General features: G+C 36.3%; 1 protein-coding gene across 1 annotated transcript in view; it reads right to left on the reverse strand.

Annotated features, from left to right (window-relative positions):
- Positions 1-1,602: 1,602 nt before the first annotated feature.
- The window catches only part of LOC139118317 (tyrosine-protein kinase RYK-like), a 202,722-nt gene continuing 183,129 nt past the window's right edge, over positions 1,603-21,195 (reverse strand). The window contains exons 13-14 of the mRNA XM_070681571.1: positions 8,505-8,641; positions 1,603-6,766 (exon numbers count right to left, since the gene is read on the reverse strand). Coding sequence (XP_070537672.1) covers positions 6,655-6,766; positions 8,505-8,641 — 249 coding nt within the window. The 3' untranslated portion in view covers positions 1,603-6,654. The remainder of the gene's footprint in view (positions 6,767-8,504; positions 8,642-21,195) is intronic.

The following is a 21,195-nucleotide window of genomic DNA, read 5'->3' on the forward strand; positions in this document are numbered from 1 at the left end:
AAACCATGGCAGACGTGTGTGAGACTATTCTATTTAGGCGACGGGGTGAGCAGGGTCAAAGAATCAAGAAAGTACTGGAAAAACGTGTCATTTTCCTTACGTTGCTGTCAAGGGAACTCGAGTTTCCCATTGTTTTTACATCTTTTAATGGTTACTTTATTATTTTAAAGTATGATCCGTTGTCATGAACAGTGAATCAACGACTTTTTTGTTGCATTCTCGATATCTGCGAACACGTATTAGTCACAGGCACGACTGCATCTTGCTGTGGTATAGTCGCTTGAGAACTGGCGTTCGCGTATACTGCTGTGAGTCTAACAAGCTGCCTGATTGGTCCGATTTGAATTTGTCTGACATACTAACCCGCCAAAGTGTGACACTTACGTTTTGCCGTACAAACTGTACGAATCAAAGGAGGAAGATGCTAAATATCGCCGATTTTTGCCCTTTCCATCGAATTAAAGGATAGGTGTGGTAAGTACAGGACATGATGCTGCCACAAACCCAATATTTCAATTGTCCGGCATTCATTTGGTGTGTTTTTCTTGACTTGAAAATACAGATGTTGGAATCCCAGTTGCTCCCCTTGTCTCAATATATAGAGGGAGTGAATAAGCCTAACCCTAACCCTAACCCTAACTTAAGCCTAACCCTAACCCGAACTTAAGCCTAACCCTAACCCTAACCCTAACCCTAACTTAAGCCTAACCCTAACCCTAACCATCGGAAATACGTATCAACAAACAAACAAACAAACAAACAAATAAATAAACAAACAGATAAGTAAACTGCTCTTTATTGACAAATATTAACAAAACAGCTTTTCGCTGTTATTTTATTAAAAATAACAAATAATCAAACACAAACACATACACATAAACAAACAGACACAAATAAACAACAAGCACGAGTCCCCTGTGGTATACCCAATACATGTACTTGTGCCCCTCCGAAATGTCCCCCGTTACTTAAATAGAATAGTCCCACTCTAGTTACGTCCGCCATTGTTCACGTTCACGCTGTCCTGTTTTCCCGGGAGGTTGTCATAGTCCACGTCTAAACATGCAATTTCAGTTGTTTTCAGCGATCATCCTTTCATCTGTGAAGAGCGGTTTCACCGGTGACCATTACAATTTTCACTGCTGTGCTGTTGTTTTAACAAGACATGGACCGTTTGATCTTGGAAAGTAGAGTTGCTTTTACGTGCAGCCAATGCACATGCCAGTTCACGGGTTCACACCATGCTCTTGAACGTGAATGGCAGCACACATGATGTCTTTGTTTCAAGTTTATATTTTATCTCAAGGTATGATTCAAGCTGAAATGTCACCAAAATGTCACTTCTATATCGAGGGATTGTGCAAACCAGTTTGATTTAAAACAGCTTTGTAAAACACTGTTTACTTAGCTTGGAAATTGTTACTGAGTTTTGCTGTCTTTTGGCCATGCACGGACGTGTATCAATATCAGTGTGATCATGGCATGCCATGCCACGTTCATGAAGATCTTGAGGATGTTACTCTTTTCTGTATTTTTTTGTACTTCACAATTTCTTTGGATGACGTTTGAAAGTTCAAGTGGTGTTCAATAGTCATGCATGAGTTTTGATACGAAGCATTCTTTTTATTGAACTATTAAAGCATCACTGAGGATACATATGATGATGAGAAAGTGGCAGACCTGAAATATTTGGTTATCATTACTCTTGAGTATTTAATGATATCACCTTTGACCCTTCGAGATGAATGTGTGTGACCCTTGACCTCACCTCTCAAAAGAAAAATCTGGCTACTTGTGTTCACACTGTATTAGCCAAAAAGGCTAATCAGCTTGAGTAGCCAGAGCAAACCCTGGTGTGTGTGTGTGTGTGTGTGTGTACATATACCGGGTATGAACATACATATCTCAAGCATACATATTGCTGTTCTTTACTATTATTGTTGTATTAATTAATAACTTCACTAAATGCTTCAGTACATATCAACAAAATTGAGTAACCCCCCCTTCTTGTTCTCCACTTTTGAGCAACCCCTCTGTAGCTTTCGATTTTTTGACTGACCCCCTCAGATTCCTCCGACCCCCCCCCAGGCCATAAATAATGACGGCTCCCTTACACATCATGTTAATGTGAATTTTAAAGTTGTGACAATGTGCAGTTTTTATTAGACATGAACTTATCAGATATATTATACATGAAGAAGTCTCTTTCCATGAATGATGCACTATGCTTGTGGTTTGAAGCATGTTGGTATTCTGTACCAGTGCTCAGACTTTGAGGTCAATCTCTTTTACCAGAATGTTAAGTTGGGTCTGTTACTGTTGAATAACAAAGAACATTATGCAAATGAAGCAATGTTTCATATTTGCAGTGGCCAATATGTGTATTCCAATTATTGTTCCATGAAACCATTTAATGCTCTGCTTTAAATTAGAATGTAATTCACCTCTCTGAGATAATAACATGCATTCAACTTCCTGTTTGGCATTTTAAGCAATTTTACCAAAATATGTGACATCTGTGCAGTCTCAAATTGTTTTTGATAAAATATGAAATGCAGCATCACTCAGCATTTGTTCAAATTTGATATTGTTAATTTTATACATAAAAGAAATATGTTGTAGCATATATCTTTGGTCTTAATTTCATACATAAAGAGGTTTGACAAAGGAGCCTGGCATTCAATAGGCACAAAATCTCTGATGTCACACTGATACTGTTGATTTATTTGCAATTTGGATAAGATTGCATCATAACATCTCAAAAAACCTACAACTAACATCTTCGGGAATTTGACAAGTAGGTTTAAGTTAAAGATTTGGTTAAAAAATATTGACCATGATTTAAGAACTTTGAATGAGGACATCCTTTGACACTACAAATAAAGCCAGCAAACAGTTTTTCAGTAGATTTTAGACCAAACAAGCAACCAAATGGCTGGAAGAGCTCTGATGTGGTGTGCAGAGAATAACTATTTGAGACAAATGTGTTGATGAAGAATGTAATTGTTGGTTTCAGAGAAAAGATCTGTGATCCAAAATGACAAATAGTGGCCCCGATCAGTGAGTGTTACAAACTCAGCTTTCAGACAAACACTTGGTCTTCCTACAAACACTCACCATTCACAAGCAGGATTACAACAGGCAAAACAGGAGAATGTAAACAAAGCAAGCCGAAGTGCCGCTCACTTCAGGACGGTCTGACCAAAATCGGCAAAAATAGTCACAAACATAATAATTAAAGAATTCATCAGAGTTTGAACATATTACATGAAGATCATTCCTAGTAACATATCTACCAAATATCACACTTATTTGATTCAATAATTTCTCAGAAACAGATTTTTTTTGGCAAAAAATGCCAAAAAATGCAAAATTGCAGATTCCACCATAATTTCAAGATATCAAATTTAGATAATCCCTACAGAGTTCTATTATACCAAATATATAAAGCCATTAGAGAAGCCCTCATGGTGGAAAAATGTTTGGCCAATGTTTGGTCAAAAAATACAAATTTGCATATTTCATCATACTAGATCAAATCTGAATAAGGTCATTCTAATGGACCTGTATACCGAATATTAAAAACTGTCAGATCAGCAGTTACAAAGGAGATGACTTTTGCCAAAAAAAGCAATATTAGTCTGAAAAAAAATACAAATTTGCATATTCAACACAATTTTACCAAATCTGATTAAGGTCATCACATAGGACCTGTACTCCATACATTAAAGGAAGCAGACTTAGCTGTTTTGAAGACGAAACTTTGGATGCTGGACGACGATACACATCCACCTATTCGATAAGTTCCACATCGCTGACAGCAGAGCTAATGAAGACAAGTGATCAAGCTGAAGACAAAGTTGTATTGTGATATTTCAGATCATTCAGATAACAGATGTGGGTTGGTTTGCCAATAACGGGAATACCAATGAAAATGGGACAAATTTGCAAATCAGCAGCAAATTTAAGAACATGCTGTAGATTATTTTTTTATGGGAGAGTCCAACTGGTGATCATTGCATACATCAGTGTCAGCTGTAACTGCTGGTCGTGTACATCATTGGTGACGCACTTTGCCTGAGTACTAGCATTTAACCATGGCTCAACTGTCAAGAAAAATGATTTGCTTGACCAAAACGGTAAATGTTGCCTGAAAATACTGGTATACAAGTTTTATCATAATTTGAGCAAATCTGAGTCAGATAACCCCTATGTAATGATCCAATTTGAAGTATATTGGTATGAAAAGAAATATTATGAATGAGAAAAATTATAAAAGATCCAAATGTATAAAGTTTGTGTCATTTTTAAATATGAATTAATAGGGCAATACTATGAACATATATACCAAATTTTAAATCCTCCCAGAAAATATTCACTAAGTCTTGTAAATTTTCATTTCTTGTTATTTTGTTAATTATGCAAGGTACAAGACTCACTTGATACTAGATAACCATCTATACATTTACTATGGCTAGCACTTGTCACATATTTTTGAGTAGTTTTTGAGTTAAGAGCTCTAAAACATTGGTCTACAGACTAACAGATGGCCAGAAAAACTGACACACAAATAGACTTTCAGAGCAATGACACTCCCCCTTTACATACAAAATATCAAAGCAGTATAACCTGCAGTTCCAGATTTCTTTTAATTTGTGACCACTTTCATATTCTTTGTGCTCATTTGGATACCTGTGAAAACGTACTTACTCAATTTTCATAAAGATAATATCATTCAGTCACATATAAATAAATATATATCCTGACAAATATAATCAAGCGACCTAGTGGCCGATATAGCTCCGCTGTGTTTATGAAGAGAATAACTATTTTGACGCATGATGATGAAGTAGGTGGAAATCTTTGATAGCTTAATGCAGTGGCCAGAAAAAAGTGGCTAAAATTAGCTGCAAAAATACACAATTGAAGATTTCATCATACTTTGAATATATCACATCGGATCATCCCTAAGAACATGTCAACCAAAGCTATCTGATGAGTAGTTTTTTGAGAATAAAATTTTCTGACCAAAAATGGCAACAATTGCAACAAAAATAAAAATTGCAGATTTCATCATCATTTCAAAAGATCAAATTTAGTTCATCTAGAGAAACCTGTATACCAAATTTCAAAGCTATCATATGAGTAGTTTTGGAAATACACATTTTTTTACCAAAAATGGCCCCAAAAATACAAAATTACAGATTTCATCAGAAATTCAATATATATTACTTACCTCATCTGTAGAAACCTGTATACCAAATTGCAAAGCTATCAGATGAGTAGTTTTGGAAACACACATTTTTTGACCAAAAATGGCAAAAATTGCCCCAAAAATACAAAATAACAGATTTCTTCAGAAATTCAATAAATATCATTAAGGTGATCTGTAGGAACCTGTATAACAAATTTCAAAGCTATCAGATGAGTAATTTTGGAAATACACAATTTTTGACCAAAAATGGCAAAAATTGCCCCAAAATACAAATTTGCATATTTCTGCACAATTTGAACAAATCTGAAATAGATCATCCCTAGGGACCTATGTACCCAATATCAAAGCTATCTGACTGGTAGTTTTGAAGAAGAAGATTTTTAAAGATTTTTTTACCAAAAATGACAAAAATTGCCTTAAAAATACAAATATCCAAATTTCACCGTGATTTGAACAAATCTAACAGAAGTCACCCTAAGTAAACTGCATATCAAATTTCAAAGCAATCGGACAAGCGATTTCAGAGAAGATTTTTCTACCAAAAACACCAAAAAATGCCCAAAAATACAAATATGCAAATTTTACCACGATTTGAACAAACTTAAGTGAGGTCACCAAAAGTGAACTGTGTATAAAATTTCAAAGCAATTGGACTTGCGGTTTCAGAGGAGAAGGCAATTGTTGACGGACAATGACGGACAACGACGACAACGGACGACGACGGAAAATCAACCTATCTTATAAGCTCTGCGACACTGACAGCGGAGCTAATAAAAGATACAGGTCTTGTTACCCTATAAGTATCCTGTTATCACATATATCAGGCAAAAATTGAGTTGAATAAATTCAAGGTAACTATCAAAAAGTGAGCATTAGAGTTGATTGGAACGAGGAATTGTTCCTATAGATCACACAAAAGCAAGAGAGAATTGTCTCAACTTATGTTGTTTAAAATAGAAAAGTTAAGGATCTCAGCGTATACTACTCAATCTGCTGGCCTTGTCTATGCAACAAGTAATGCAGACATTGTTGCCAGTCTCTTTGTAATACAACAAAGTTCACCAAAACAATAACTGTGTATGAAAAGGTAAAGATTTATAATGGAAAAAAAAATACATCAAAAATGTCCATATTTTTTTCCACAATCTTTCCATTGTTTGATTGATGGTCTCTTCAGACCAAAAGATTCATGCATAAATACCATCGGTGAAAGGAATGTAAGGTTTGATCCATAGAAATACTTTCAATTTACCTTTTGCCAATAATTGCAAAGTACTGGAAAAATTTCATTATGCTTAATTTAAGTTTGTTCTTACAGACATTTCTGAATCACTTCAAGCCCTGCATCCCAACCATGCATCTTGAATGTGACGCTGGTTCTGCAGCGGTACAAAATATTCAGCTACTATTGTTGGCTACCATAAGGCTTCACTGTTGGCTCAAATGTAAATACCAAGAGCTCTATGGAAGTCATTCAAAATTGTTGTAAGATGAGTGAACTTTGGTCTATCATCTGGAGACTGTGCCCAGCAACATGCCATTATGGAAAACCTGGAATATGAAATAAAGGGAAAACATTAGCATACTGTATTCTGCAATCCATAGAAGCAAACTTTTGAAATGCTCTGAAATGATCATATATTTCTTACAAAATCAGGTGTATTTTGCATTGAAGCTTCATTCATCAACTACTGAAACACTCTGGGAGTCGTAGTTTGGTAACAGAGAGGACATTTTAACAAGAGGGAAATACAGTACAATATTGCAAAACATTTAGTTAATTTAGGCTAATTTGAGGAATCCACCTTGAAAGATTATGAGCCTGAGTATTCCTTTGAACTCAGAAAATTAGAATTAGAAATGCAGTCAAATTTGGAGCTTAAGAAACTAGAATTACAAATGGAAGAAAGACAGGAAAAATTAGAAAAGGAAGAAAGACAAAAAGAGAAAGAATTAAAAATGAAAGAAATAATTAGAAATGGAAGAAAGACAGAGACAGAAAGATAGGCAGGAAAGATTAGAAATGGAAGAAAGACAGAGAGAAAAAGAATCAAAATTAGAAGAGCATCGATTACAGGTAGAAATGAAACGTTTAGAGCTTTGGCAGTCAGGAAAATTCTTCCCTTCAGACAATTTTGACATCACTAAGCATTTCAGGTTAGTTCCCTCTTTCCAAGGAAAGAATGTCGACAAATATTTTCTCCATTTTAAGAAAAATGCTCAGAGTCTGAATTGGCCTAGGAAATCCTGGTCTATGCTTTTGCAAAGTGCTTTGGTGGGTAAAGCCAGAGAAATTTATTTCAAGTTGTCAGTAGAGCAGGCTTCAGATTATGATTCTGTGAATAATTAATTCTCAAAGGCTATGAGTTGGTGCCTGAAGCTTACCGTCATAAATTTAGGGATTGTGAGAAAGCAAAGGATCAAACTTATATTGAATTTGAACTCCTCCTTTCCATCCAAGAACTTTTCAAAGGAGAGTAGAAAATAAAATGACAACAGTTTGCAAAGTTCAAAAAATACCGCAATTATACGGTGTCGCTCAAATTTGATCAGAATTCTAAAAGTGCAAGGGTTGAAAGACTGACATTCAAAAAAAGTTATTAAAATCATTATTAGCAAAATTAAAATGCCGCTTATTCAAAATGCATGAACTTGATCGCCAAACAAAATAGTCAATTTGTTATATTGCAATTAAAGAACATAATGTGAAAATTTAAGAAAATTTGACCCAGCCAGAGTAGAGTTAAATTTTTTAGAAATTATGAAACTGAGAGGAAAAAAAAGCTGGGAAATTGGGTGATTTGCATATATTTGCATAAATTAACACTTCTTTATCATGCAACTTAAGACAGCTTGACAGGCTAAAAGGTGAACTTAACCAATGTTTTAATCTTGGTTAACAAATAAATTAAAATTGAATAAATATTTGCAAAAAAGTAATTTTTGAGAAAAATACGCTGTGTTGGGTGCAGCGCCCCCTCAACACACATTGACCAACATCACTTTCATTGAAAGGCCCAGCTGTGCTTATTAGACCTTGCATACCAACTGAATGGAGATGACAGTGGAAGGGTTCCATCAAATTTCTAAGCGTAGCCGTGCATAAATATGTTCTGCAGCTGATTGGTTGCTTAAAGTACATGATCTTCAATAGAGGTTATAGTAAGATATATCTGTACATCAGACAGAAGAGTTAGGTAGGAAACTGAACTGATAACTACAGCTGCTTTCAATCAAATTGGGTAAAGAACTTACAGATGATATTAAAACCTAATAAAACCTTACTCACAATTCATCAGGACAGTTTGCAGGCTGTGCCATTCTGTAGCCATTCTTCAAGTACGATGCCATTTCAAAAGGGTCAACATCTGCATATGGAGTCTGGCCCAGTGTCATTAATTCCCAAAGAGTAACACCATATGCCCACTGAAAGTAAAATGTGTAACAAGTATAATCAAGTATATAGCACATAGATTAGTATAATTCTGTTCTATCAACAAATGCCAATGACATTGGACTCCTATTTTTTTATCTCAATCTATTGATGATATCTACACCAAACAAATTCAGTCTCGTATTGATCAGTATTTTCAACAGAACCTGGGTTATATAAAACAGGAAACTTTGAATATTGTATGACGGCAAACTACATATATTGGTAGTATGGTAATAATTATTTGCAAAAACAGACGTGAAAATGTCCTTGGCAACATTGCACATTGAATTTGAAGCCCTAAGTTAGTGATTTCTTACAAGAAATTTTTCAACCGAAATCCATAGAAACATTCTCTGTAATATGCAATGTTGCTATTTTTGTTTTATTAAAGCAAAAGTGAATAGTCCCTGTTTGTAAATTTTACAGGTACAACTAAAGAACAGTCCTTGAGACTAAATTGTAGTATTAATAATGATAATACTTTTCTAAGCAATGACGATGGGTAATTAGGCTACAAATACATAGACAGTGTATTCATTTTAGCAAGACATGGGGCAACTTGATTGGTATCCACTGTCCAAAAAATCATAAATCACTGATCTCAAAATTTTACAATCACTCATTAGAGGCCCAAGCATACTGGGCATGGGTCCCTATTTATTTTGTTCGAATTCTAATTCTCCTTCTTCTTCTTTGATTCTTCTTTCATACATTTTTTGTTGCTCTTAATCAGATACTGCTGCATATACCGTAGCATGTTGATACTTCATACCTAGTTCAAGGGTAGGGAGTTCTTAGTGTATGCTACACTAAGACTTCAATTGATCAAACAACCTTGGTGGCAATACTGTATTTTGAGAAAATCACCAAAATGGCATATTCTCTAAAATAGTATCAATGACGCTGTGCTCCCATTTTACAGTAATACTAAGTACGGTACACACATGAAATTGCATTCCTACAAAATAATTACTAAAAAATTCTAGTGCACGTGCAAATCAATCTTATACTTCTGCAATATGAAATGTTCCACCTCATAATGACTTTGCACCTACTTTGAAAGTGATGGGATAAGCAGTTTCAAAGAAGGGCATTTGACCAAAAATGACAAAAATTGGCCAATAATACAACTATACAAATTTCACTATGATTTCTATGGATCCCAGGCTATTTTGGTCATCCTTAGTAACCTGTAAACAAAATTTTAAAGCAATAGAACCATTGGTATCAGATAAATTTTCGATAAAACTGGTAAAAAATAGAGAAAAAAATCATTAACATAGAAAACAGACGATATTGGCATCAAATCAATACAGCCTAAACATGTGTGGCATTAGGTACTTAACAAGCGACCTAACGGTCGATATAGCTCCGCTGTGTTTATGTAGAGAATAACTATTTTTGACACATGTTGATGAAGAAGGTGGAAATCTTTTCAGTGGCCAGAAAAAAAGAGTGGCTAAAATAACTGCAAAAATACACGATTGAAGATTTGAATATATCACATTGGATCATCCCTAAGAACCTGTCAACCAAAGCTATCTACCGGTAACGTGTAGTTTTTTGAGAATGAAATTTTCTGACCAAAAATGGCAAAAAATGCCCGAAGAAATAAAAATTGAAGATTTCACCATAATTTCAATAAATCCTTTATTAAAATAATCCCTTGGAACCTGTATAACAATTATCAAAGCTATCAGACTTGCAGTTTTTGAGAAACAAATTTTTTGACCAAAAATGGCAAAAAATTGCACTAAAAATACAAAATTGCAGATTTCATCATAATTTCAATATATCACATTAACTTCATCTGTTTGAACCTGCATATCAAATTTCAAAGCTATCAGACTGGTAGTTTTGGAGAAATACATTTTTTGACCAAAAATTGCCTTAAAAATACAAATATGCAAATTTAAACCACGATTTGAACAAATCTGACTGAAGTCACCCTAAGTAAACTGCATATCAAATTTAAGAGCAATCGAAGAAGCGGTTTTAGAGAAGAAGATTTTTTTTACCAAAAACAGCAAGAAATGCCCCAAAGATACAAATCTGCAAATTTCACCACAATTTTTTTTGAACATGTGAGGTCATCCCAAGTGAACTGCATATGAAATTTCAAAGCAATTGGACTTGCGGTTTCTTCGGAGAAGGCAATTGTTGACGGATGACGGACAGATGGACGATGGGCGCCGACGGAAAATCAACCTATTTGATAAGCTCCGCGTCACAGACAGCGGAGCTAAAAATCAATAAGACAATGATCAGATGAGCATTTCTTGAGTTCTTGACTTTTTGGCAATTTGAAATAAAATTCAGGCGATGTCAGTATACCCTCATTTGATCTTCTCATGAAATCAAAACACCAGCTTGTAATTATATCTCAACACAGAGCAATTGTGTTTCACACATATGAGATGAGTATAACTTAGTTGGAGAAACAACAAATGAACAATCGAACACGAACATCTCGGGAGAGGGCCCTAGCTATGCGAGAAATAAGGAGACAGAAATTTATAATCCTAAGAACCGTGGCAAAAATCGTGGAAGTTGGAGTGACCTCCATAAAATTCCAAAGTTCCTGATAAGTATCACCAAAATCGCTTGATTTCGGCGAGTCGCAAAACCCGGACCGAGACGAGACGAGATGAGACCAAAAGACCTCCTATCTTACTGATAGAAAATTTACGTTTTTTTTGCACATAGGCAGCATCTGTATCAATGCCACAGGAAAATCAAAGTGAGACTTGAGTGGACACCGTGGGTCATCAGTATGTATTAGGGAGATGGTGCAGTGGCAAAGAATGTGAAATTTTCAGAAGAGTTACTTTCAGAATGTGCTTAGGAATACAATTCAGAATAACATTCAGACACTCACTATTGTGAGATAATATTCTGTATATTCCAGAAGAGTCCTTTCAGAATGTGCTTTGGAATACAATTCAGAATAATATTCAGACACTCACTATGTGAGATAATATTCTGTATATTCTAGAAGTAACAAGTCACTGACAATGACATAGTCCCCACTTGTAATAGGAGTATTAGTCTTGATGGGGCAGGGAAATGAGGTCATTAAGAAGTATCACTGGAGTGTATATGTTCAGATCTATGGACACATATGTCTATGTCATAGTTCCCAATTTGAAACAAGAGGCATGTCTAAGTTATGGTTCTAAATCGGGAAAAAAGATCAGACCTCTAGCTGTATTGGCCTGCCAAGAAATACATATGTGCATAATAAATGAGGTACAAGATGTGACATCTTAAGGTCTACTATCCTATCAAAATTGAAGCGTAAAGAACTTGTGGTTACTGAGTTATGCATATATATGCATATTCAAGGTCAAAGGTCATCAAGGTCACGTGACATTTTGAAAAAAAACCCCCATTGTATTGCTAATTAATCCATATATGCCAAAATTCAGGCCTCTGGCTCTATTGGCTTGCCCACAATTATATATGGGCATAATTAACGAGGTAAAGCATGTGTTGTCATAAGGTCTCCCATCCTATTAAATATAAAGGACATAGCACTTGTGGTTACTTATTTATTGACATAATCGTGTATTTTAGGTAAAAGGTTATCGAGGTCACATGACATTTTGTCAAAAAATTTCTATCCTATAGTCTGTCCCTATATACTAAAAATCATACATTTACCTCTATTGGCTTGCTCAAAATTAGATATGCACATAATGAATCAATCAAATCAATCAATCAATCAATTCAACTTTATTCATCCCTTAAGGGCAATTCAGATTGGCGGACAACACACAAAATATCACAATAAAACAACAAAACAAGACTAAAACTAAAAAAATAGTGACAACACACAACGACCGTTAAGATACATCATTTAAAAACCGCACAGCGGTAGGAATAAAGGAATTCTTGAGCCGGTTTGTCTTGCAAACTGGACACTTAAAACGTCTTCCCGAAGGAAGCAGTTGGAATTCTGAATTTAAAATATGCTCTGATGAATTTAAAATGGAACGTGCTTTCCTCAGACACTGTTGCTTGTAAAATGACAAAATGCTCCTTTCTGGTGTGCCAATAATCTTTGAACTTAAAGTGACAATATTTTCTATGGAATTCTTGTGTTTTAAACTTAAATTCTGGAACCAGCAGATAAATGAGAAAGTTATGATACTTTCGATAAAAGACTTATAAAAGAGAGATAAAATTGTCTTGTTCACTGAAAAGGATTCCAATTTCCGTAAAAAATACATTCGTTGTTTCCCCTTCTTTAAAATCGCTTCAGAATTCTTATCCCACCTCAATTTATCGTCAAAAATCGAGCCAAGATATGTGTAAATATGAACAATTTCAACTTCCTGATCATGAATAATGCTCTCCACAGGTTTGTGTTTTTACAATATGTGGTGTCATAAGGTGTCCCATCATACCAAATATGAAGAGTGTAGCACTTGTGGTTCCTGAGTTATGGACAAATATGTATATTTGAGGTCAAAGGTCATTGAAGTCACGTGACATTTTTTCAAAAAAATTGTATTGCTAAGTTATCCCTACATACCAAAAATCAGACCTCTAGCTCTATTGGCTCGCTCAAAATCAGATATGTGCATAATTAATGAGGAACAATATGTGGCGTCATAAGGTGTCCCATCATACCAAATATGAAGGGTGTAGCACTTGTGGTTACTGAGTTTTGGACAAATATGTATATTTGAGGTCAAAGGTCACCGAGGTCACGTGACATTTTGTCAAAATAATTGTATTGCTAAGTTATCCCTATATACCAAAAATCAGACCTCTAGCTCTATTGGCTCGCTCAAAATTAGATATGCACATAATTAATGAGGTACAATATGTGGCGTCATAAGGTGTCCCATCATACCAAATATGAAGGGTGTAGCACTTGTGTTTACTGAGTTATGGACAAATATGTATATTTGAGGTCAAAGGTCACCGAGGTCAGGTGACATTTTGTCAAAATAATTGTATTGCTAAGTTATGCCTATATACCAAAAATCAGACCTCTAGCTCTATTGGCTCGCTCAAAATTAGATATGTGCATAATAAATGAGGTACAATATGTGGCGTCATGAGGTGTCCCATCATACCAAATATGAAGGGTGTAGCACTTGTGGTTACTGAGTTATGGACAAATATGTATATTTGAGGTCAAAGGTCACCGAGGTCACATGACATTTTGTCAAAAAAATTGTATTGCTAAGTTATCCCTATATACCAAAAATCAGACCTCTAGCTCTATTGGCTCGCTCAAAATTAGATATGTGCATAATTAATGAGGAACAATATGTGGCGTCATAAGGTGTCCCATCATACCAAATATGAAGGGTGTAGCACTTGTGGTTACTGAGTTATGGACAAATATGTATATTTGAGGTCAAAGGTCACCGAGGTCACGTGACATTTTGTCAAAAAATTGTATTGCTAAGTTATCCCTATATACCAAAAATCAGACCTCTAGCTCTATTGGCTCGCCCAAATTTGATATGTGCATAATTAATGAGGAACAATATGTGGCGTCATAAGGTGTCCCATCATACCAAATATGAAGAGTGTAGCACTTGTGGTTACTGAGTTATGCACAAATATGTATATTTGAGGTCAAAGGTAATTGAGGTCACGTGACATTTTGTCAAAAAAATAGCATTGCTAAGTTATCCGTACATACCAAAAATCAGACCTATAGCTCTATTGGCTCGCTCAAAATTAGATATGTGCATAATTAATGAGGAACAATATGTGGCATCATAAGGTGTCCCATCATACCAAATATGAAGGGTGTAGCACTTGTGTTTACTGAGTTATGGACAAATATGTATATTTGAGGTCAAAGGTCACCGAGGTCACATGACATTTTGTCAAAAAATTGTATTGCTAAGTTATCCCTATATACCAAAAATCAGACCTCTAGCTCTATTGGCTCGCCAAAATTTGATATGTGCATAATTAATGAGGAACAATATGTGGCGTCATAAGGTGTCCCATCATACCAATATGAAGAGTGTAGCACTTGTGGTTACTGAGTTAAGCACAAATATGTATATTTGAGGTCAAGGTAATTGAGGTCACGTGACATTTTGTCAAAAAATAGCATTGCTAAGTTATCCGTACATACCAAAAATCAGACCTATAGCTCTATTGGCTCGCTCAAAATTAGATATGTGCATAATTAATGAGGAACAATATGTGGCATCATAAGGTGTCCCATCATACCAAATATGAAGGGTGTAGCACTTGTGTTTACTGAGTTATGGACAAATATGTATATTTGAGGTCAAAGGTCACCGAGGTCACATGACATTTTGTCAAAAAATTGTATTGCTAAGTTATCCCTATATACCAAAAATCAGACCTCTAGCTCTATTGGCTCGCTCAAAATTAGATATGTGCATAATTAATGAGGAACAATTTGTGGCGTCATAAGGTGTCCCATCATACCAAATATGAAGAGTGTAGCACTTGTGGTTACTGAGTTATGCACAAATATGTATATTTGAGGTCAAAGGTCACCGAGGTCACATGACATTTTGTCAAAAAAATAGCATTGCTGAGTTATCCCTACATACCAAAAATCTGACCTCTGGCTCTATTGGCTCGCTCAAAATTAGATATACACACAATTAATGAGGAACAATATGTGGCGTCATAAGGTGTCCCATCATACCAAATATGAAGGGTGTAGCACTTGTGGTTACTGAGTTATGGACAAATATGTATATTTGAGGTCAAAGGTCATTGTGGTCACGTGACATTTTGTCAAAATAATTGTATAGCTAAGTTATCCCTATATACCAAAAATCAGACCTCTAGCTCTATTGGCTCGCTCAAAATTAGATATGTGCATAATTAATGAGGTACAATATGTGGCGTCATAAGGTGTCCCATCATACCAAATATGAAGGGTGTAGCACTTGTGGTTACTGAGTTATGGACAAATATGTATATTTGAGGTCAAAGGTCACCAAGGTCACATGACATTTTGTAAAAAAAAATTGTATTGCTAAGTTATCCCTATATACCAAAAATCAGACCTCTAGCTCTATTGGCTCGCTCAAAATTAGATATGCACATAATTAATGAGGAACAATATGTGGCGTCATGAGGTGTCCCATCATACCAAATATGAAGGGTGTAGCATTAGTGATTATTGAGTTATGGACAAATATGTATATTTGAGGTCAAAGGTCACCAAGGTCACATGACATTTTGTCAAAAAATTTGTAATGCTAAGTTATCCGTATATACCAAAAATCAGACCTCTAGCTCTATTGGCTTGCTCAAAATTAGATATGCACATAATTAATGAGGTACAATATGTGGCATCATAGGGTGTCCCATCATACCATATATGAAAGGTTTAGCACTTGTGGTTACCGAGTTATGGACAAATATGTATATTTGAGGTCAAAGGTCACGTGACATTTTGTCAAAGCCTCTGAGATATCTGCGTGAACGGATGGACTCACATGGATTGACTAACGGACTGACATGACCCAATCTATGAGCCCCCTGGACTTTATCTGTGGGGACTAAAAACTGTGTCACTGCATCCTTTTTGCAATATGAATACGATGAGAAACTAAATTTTTATTTTTCTTGGCCTTATACATGGGAGTCTATGGACTGCCTTATACATGGGAGTCTATGGACTGCCTTATACATGGGAGTCTATGGACTTCCTTATACATGGGAGTCTATGGACTGCCTTATACATGGGAGTCTATGGACTGCCTTAAACATGAGAGTCTATGGACTGCCTTATACCACAGTCCCTCCACAAAACGGTCAAGAAACGCCACCAGTTTCTTTTGGTATGGTCCGGGTTTCGATTGGGCTTTCTGTTGATTTTACTGATGGGGATAATCCCGGATTATCACGCGTGCGGCGGGAGGTGTTAACAGTTACGTGCATAAAATTATCGTAAGCAGAAACTTAATTCTCCCAGAATGCATTCTGATTATTGTCTGCGCATGAGTCTAAAGGCCAAAGTTTGTTTACATCTGCCTGCCGTGGAGTCATGCAGTGTGAACTATGTACAAGTTCGGAGACGATTTCGTCAATTTTGACGACTCCCATGTTGATTGGGACTTCATTTTGGAAGATAAAAATCCTTCGTCGACGGGTACTGCTATGAAACCCAAGCCTTGCGTGGTCTTCCAATGTCCACAGTGTAGCAACCGATACAATCAGTTTGTATATAAATACCCATCAATGGATTGACCACGGTCTCTCGTGGGTAACATACGAAACCCATACACGACATGATTTGTATCTCACTTGATCCTCAATCAGGAAAATCCATGGCAGAGAGTTTGGCACCCAGGCTTGGGGAGGTCATGTCACCAAAATGTCGCGACACTTGTAGGGTTTCTAGATTCTCTAAATTTGGCGGTCTGAGAATTCGAAAGATGGACAAAATCAAAACATTGGGTTCGGCAGTAACTAGTGTCTTTAAGAAAGAACAGATTCCGTCATGAACCTGATTGCCTACTTTTGAGAAGACTGAACGATCGGTAGGGCCGCACTTGACACCTCTGAACGATCGATAAAGGAGAAAAAAAGGGTCGGAAAAAACGTTGCACTATTACCATAACGCTAACTCTCAATGGGTCGACGCACGGTCGACGGGAGCACCTTGCAAAAACAAGGTCATCGTAAGAGTTCCTTGATTTCGTGCATTGAATTTTGTTGAAAACGATCAAAAATTTCAAATCGAACTCTCAAAGTTTGGAACTGAGGAATTATCATGTTAAATCAATATCAAAAGGGAGTTAAGGAAGACATTTTAGGATTTTCCCATGTAATGCAGATACGACTCGTCGATCCCAAGCGACGCCATTTTGTTTTCAGTTGAAAATATAAACGCGGCAAAAAAGGGTCCGCCTAAACACCGACAAGCACCGACAAGAACCGACAAGGACCGTCAAGTGACCGACAAGTTGGATGAAAACCCCTTTTTTTCGATGTTTGGGCTTTATAACGTCATTTTCTACGATTTTTGTGAAAATGAACACAATTGACCAAACGGTAACGGCAAACACGGTTAACCGTGTGGCAAACAAGGAAACCCTACCCGGAAGTAGTAGACGCCATCTTGTATGGGATCGTTTGATTTTTCCTCGAAGGGTAATCTAACCACTATCTTTTGTGGTTTCATATCTTAATTAATGTAACAAGGGATTTGGTTTGAGGCCTACTTGATCACTCAACTTTATCGAAGAATGCAATAAACTGAACAATAACATATAATAGTAATCTATCAACAAAGAGATCTAAAGCTATGACAACTAAGAGATAAAAGTGATGGACCGACAAGTTGAATGAAAACGATTTTTTTTCGACGTTTCACCTTTTAAACGCCTATTTGTACTATCTCTTTGAGTATCAAAAGATTCGAAAGAACAGTTTCGAAAAAAAAAAGTATTAAATTCCTGTCGTCATTGTGTCGATGGACGCATTCAGTTCACTTTCAACTTTAGAAATTAAGTCAAAGAATGACTGACAAGTGACCTAAAAGTCACGGAAAAGTGAAAGATAAAAACGATTTTTTTCGATCTTTCGACATTTAAACACCACTTTCTACTTTGTACTATCTTGGTGAATATGCACAGTTTTGACAAAAAAAAAAGTTTCAAAACGAAATAGAGCGACAAAGAGATCTGTCAAAGCTACAACAACTATACAAACAAAGACAATCACCGACAAGTGACCCAAAAGTTATGGAAAAGTTAAAATAAAAAAACGACTTTATTTTTCGATCGTTCGCCTTTTAAACTGCACTTTCTACTTTAGAAATGAAGTCAAGGACCGAAGTGACACGATTTTGTTTTGTTTTTTTCGATATTACCTAAAGTTCCTTATTTCTCCAGGCTAGTTTGATCAAAGCGATTCCATTAATTCACAACTTTGCTGTCTGATGACGCGCTAATTTCCAAGATATTCAGCGGCAAGGCATTTATCATGGCGAGCGATTAATTTACGCCATTTTCCATCTCACAACAATTATGAATTTGTGAACGAGGTTTACCTGTCGTCACTGGAATATAATGGCCGATTCAATTCATGGTGATAATATGACACACTCAGTTTTGCCGACAGACTTACAATCCTGATGCCTAACTTCAAGGTGACTGTCAATAATTGTCTCCTTTCTCCAGTCACCCGCCAAGAATTGTTGTACATGTTCTGGTACATCGATACCAGAGAGGGATGAATATACAAATGTACATGTATAAGATAATGATGGAGCAATAAGTGAAACAGTGTTCTGTTTATTTAAGGTACATTAAATGTATATGAAGCAATAACTCACCGGTTTGAAACTAACATTCAAGCCAACTGTAATTTACATGTACACTCTAATTTGGAGGTACTAAACATAATTATAACGATACCACTGCTCTTGATAGAATCAAATGTCTAAATTATCAAGAGTGAGATGTTTTGATAGGGTGTTTAAATTGGAAATATATTCAATACCACTGTAAAGGTATTATTGTCCCAGACAGTTTTACACAAACGGTTGGCTTTGATATGTATTTTCAATTCCACTGATTATGAGCTCTTTGCCATCCTGTACTTTATTTTGTCATTTCTGTAAATAAAGGTGTTGTTACGCCACCTTCTAATACAGTATTACAACATGGATTATTTCTTATGGCCATGCCTTTTCAGGGCTCGAAATTAGCGGTAGTCACGCGTCCACAGACCGCAAACTTTTCTCTTGGGCAACCAAAACCCATGAAATGGTAGTCCATACGGACTACCAAAGCCTAGGACATGAAATTACTTGGTAGGCGACATGATGTTGATCACTGTGAGATGATCGACGCCCAAACAGGTAACCCAGCTGGACACAGAAAGGCGAGACTATGACTTTGTTATGCAAGTTAAAAGGCGACAGAGCAGCCGAATTTTTTTGCGACAAACCATCACTAAAATATCATTATCTTAACTGATGTACTTAGATGACAGGCTCGGGAAATGGTGGCCGATGAAAACTCATTTTTATAGTTATTTACTCACAAAGTATAAACACAGTTAAGGGGAGACCCACCTTCGCAGACACTTATCTTTAACTTGATTTTTCACCATTAAAATGAATCTTAAACCCGACATGTAATATGTATTTTGGTCACTCGACAATTGAAGATTAAGAAAATTGTAAGAATATTTCAAAATCTGCGTGCGTGTGTTTGAGTTTATCACTTACAGCGAAAACGGAGTCAGCGTGGACTCTCTGTTGTGCCAGGCAACAAAATAAACGCAGCCACTGAGGTTTTTTTCAGACAGAACACCCAAACTAAATGTCATCAAAGGCACACCGCCTATTCAATAAATCCCACACATCACACAAAAGATTCAATTTGTATTCTTATTGTTGCAAAATGTTCTTCATGGCGAGTTGAGAATAAAACCAAAATACGGTAAATTAAGTACAGAAAGAGCTTGAACGGCGCGGTATCACGTTTCCTGCGTCTGCATCTACGTAAACTGCAATCGAGGTGGTAGCTTCAGCGAAACGGGAAAGCATCAACCGAACAAACATCGCATCAAGTGGCTCAATATAGATTGCTGCCGGTAGAGTTGACTTTTCAGATCCTCAGATTCAGATCCTCAGATCCTCAGATTCAGATCCTCAGATCTCAGACCTCAGATCCTATAACTTCAGACGCAGATTCATAATTAAAATTCACAGTTTTCAAAGTTTGATGTAAAATACTGATAAATAAAATATAATTTAGATTTGAAAAGGCTTTAGAAATTATTTTATTTCTATCTTGAATCTTGAACTTAAAAACTTCGATCTCAGAATCAGAACGTCATCTGTCGAAGACAGGGTGCGCAATGATTCCACTTGTCATGTCATCACGTGAACGTTCCCTCATAGAGATAAACCACCCTCGCGCGATCGAACGATCAAGACGGCGACGATCATGTAAATGCTGGCTATCGACAGTCCGTATTTTACCATCGTTCGTAATATTTATGGCGAGGAAGATAACTAATCCATGTTGGAGGCCAGTGACCCCGGGCTAAATCAGGGGTCGGAAGAAGCAAGTTAGCAAATATGTAATTGTAGACCCGTGTTCGTTGAAACTTGTTGAGCGAAAACGTTTATGTAGACTTTTTTTGTTTTCATAACTGCCTTGTACATGTCATATTCAAATTATTATTTTAAATATTGCAATCATACTGTTAATACGGGTATTGTAAAAGGCTTGTAAATTCGAATCTGCATCTGAAGTTATAGGATCTGAAGTCTGAGATCTGAGGATCTGAATCTGAGGATTGAGGATCTGAATCTGAGGATCTGAATCTGAGGATCTGAAAAGTCAACTCTACCGATTGCTGCCATCGAAATGCCAGTATTATACACCTTATCTATATTATTCGATGCCACCTTCATCACCGTACGTCTATTACAAACGTCTAGACGACATTCCGACGACAGCGAGCACAGCGTCGACTGTTTGATCGACACCTCTACCCCTAGGGTCTTATCCGTACTTGGGTCGGGTCCGTAGTGTGTTTTTTCATTGACGCT

Source organism: Ptychodera flava, chromosome 19, assembly GCF_041260155.1.
Source record: "Ptychodera flava strain L36383 chromosome 19, AS_Pfla_20210202, whole genome shotgun sequence".
NCBI lineage: Eukaryota > Metazoa > Hemichordata > Enteropneusta > Ptychoderidae > Ptychodera > Ptychodera flava.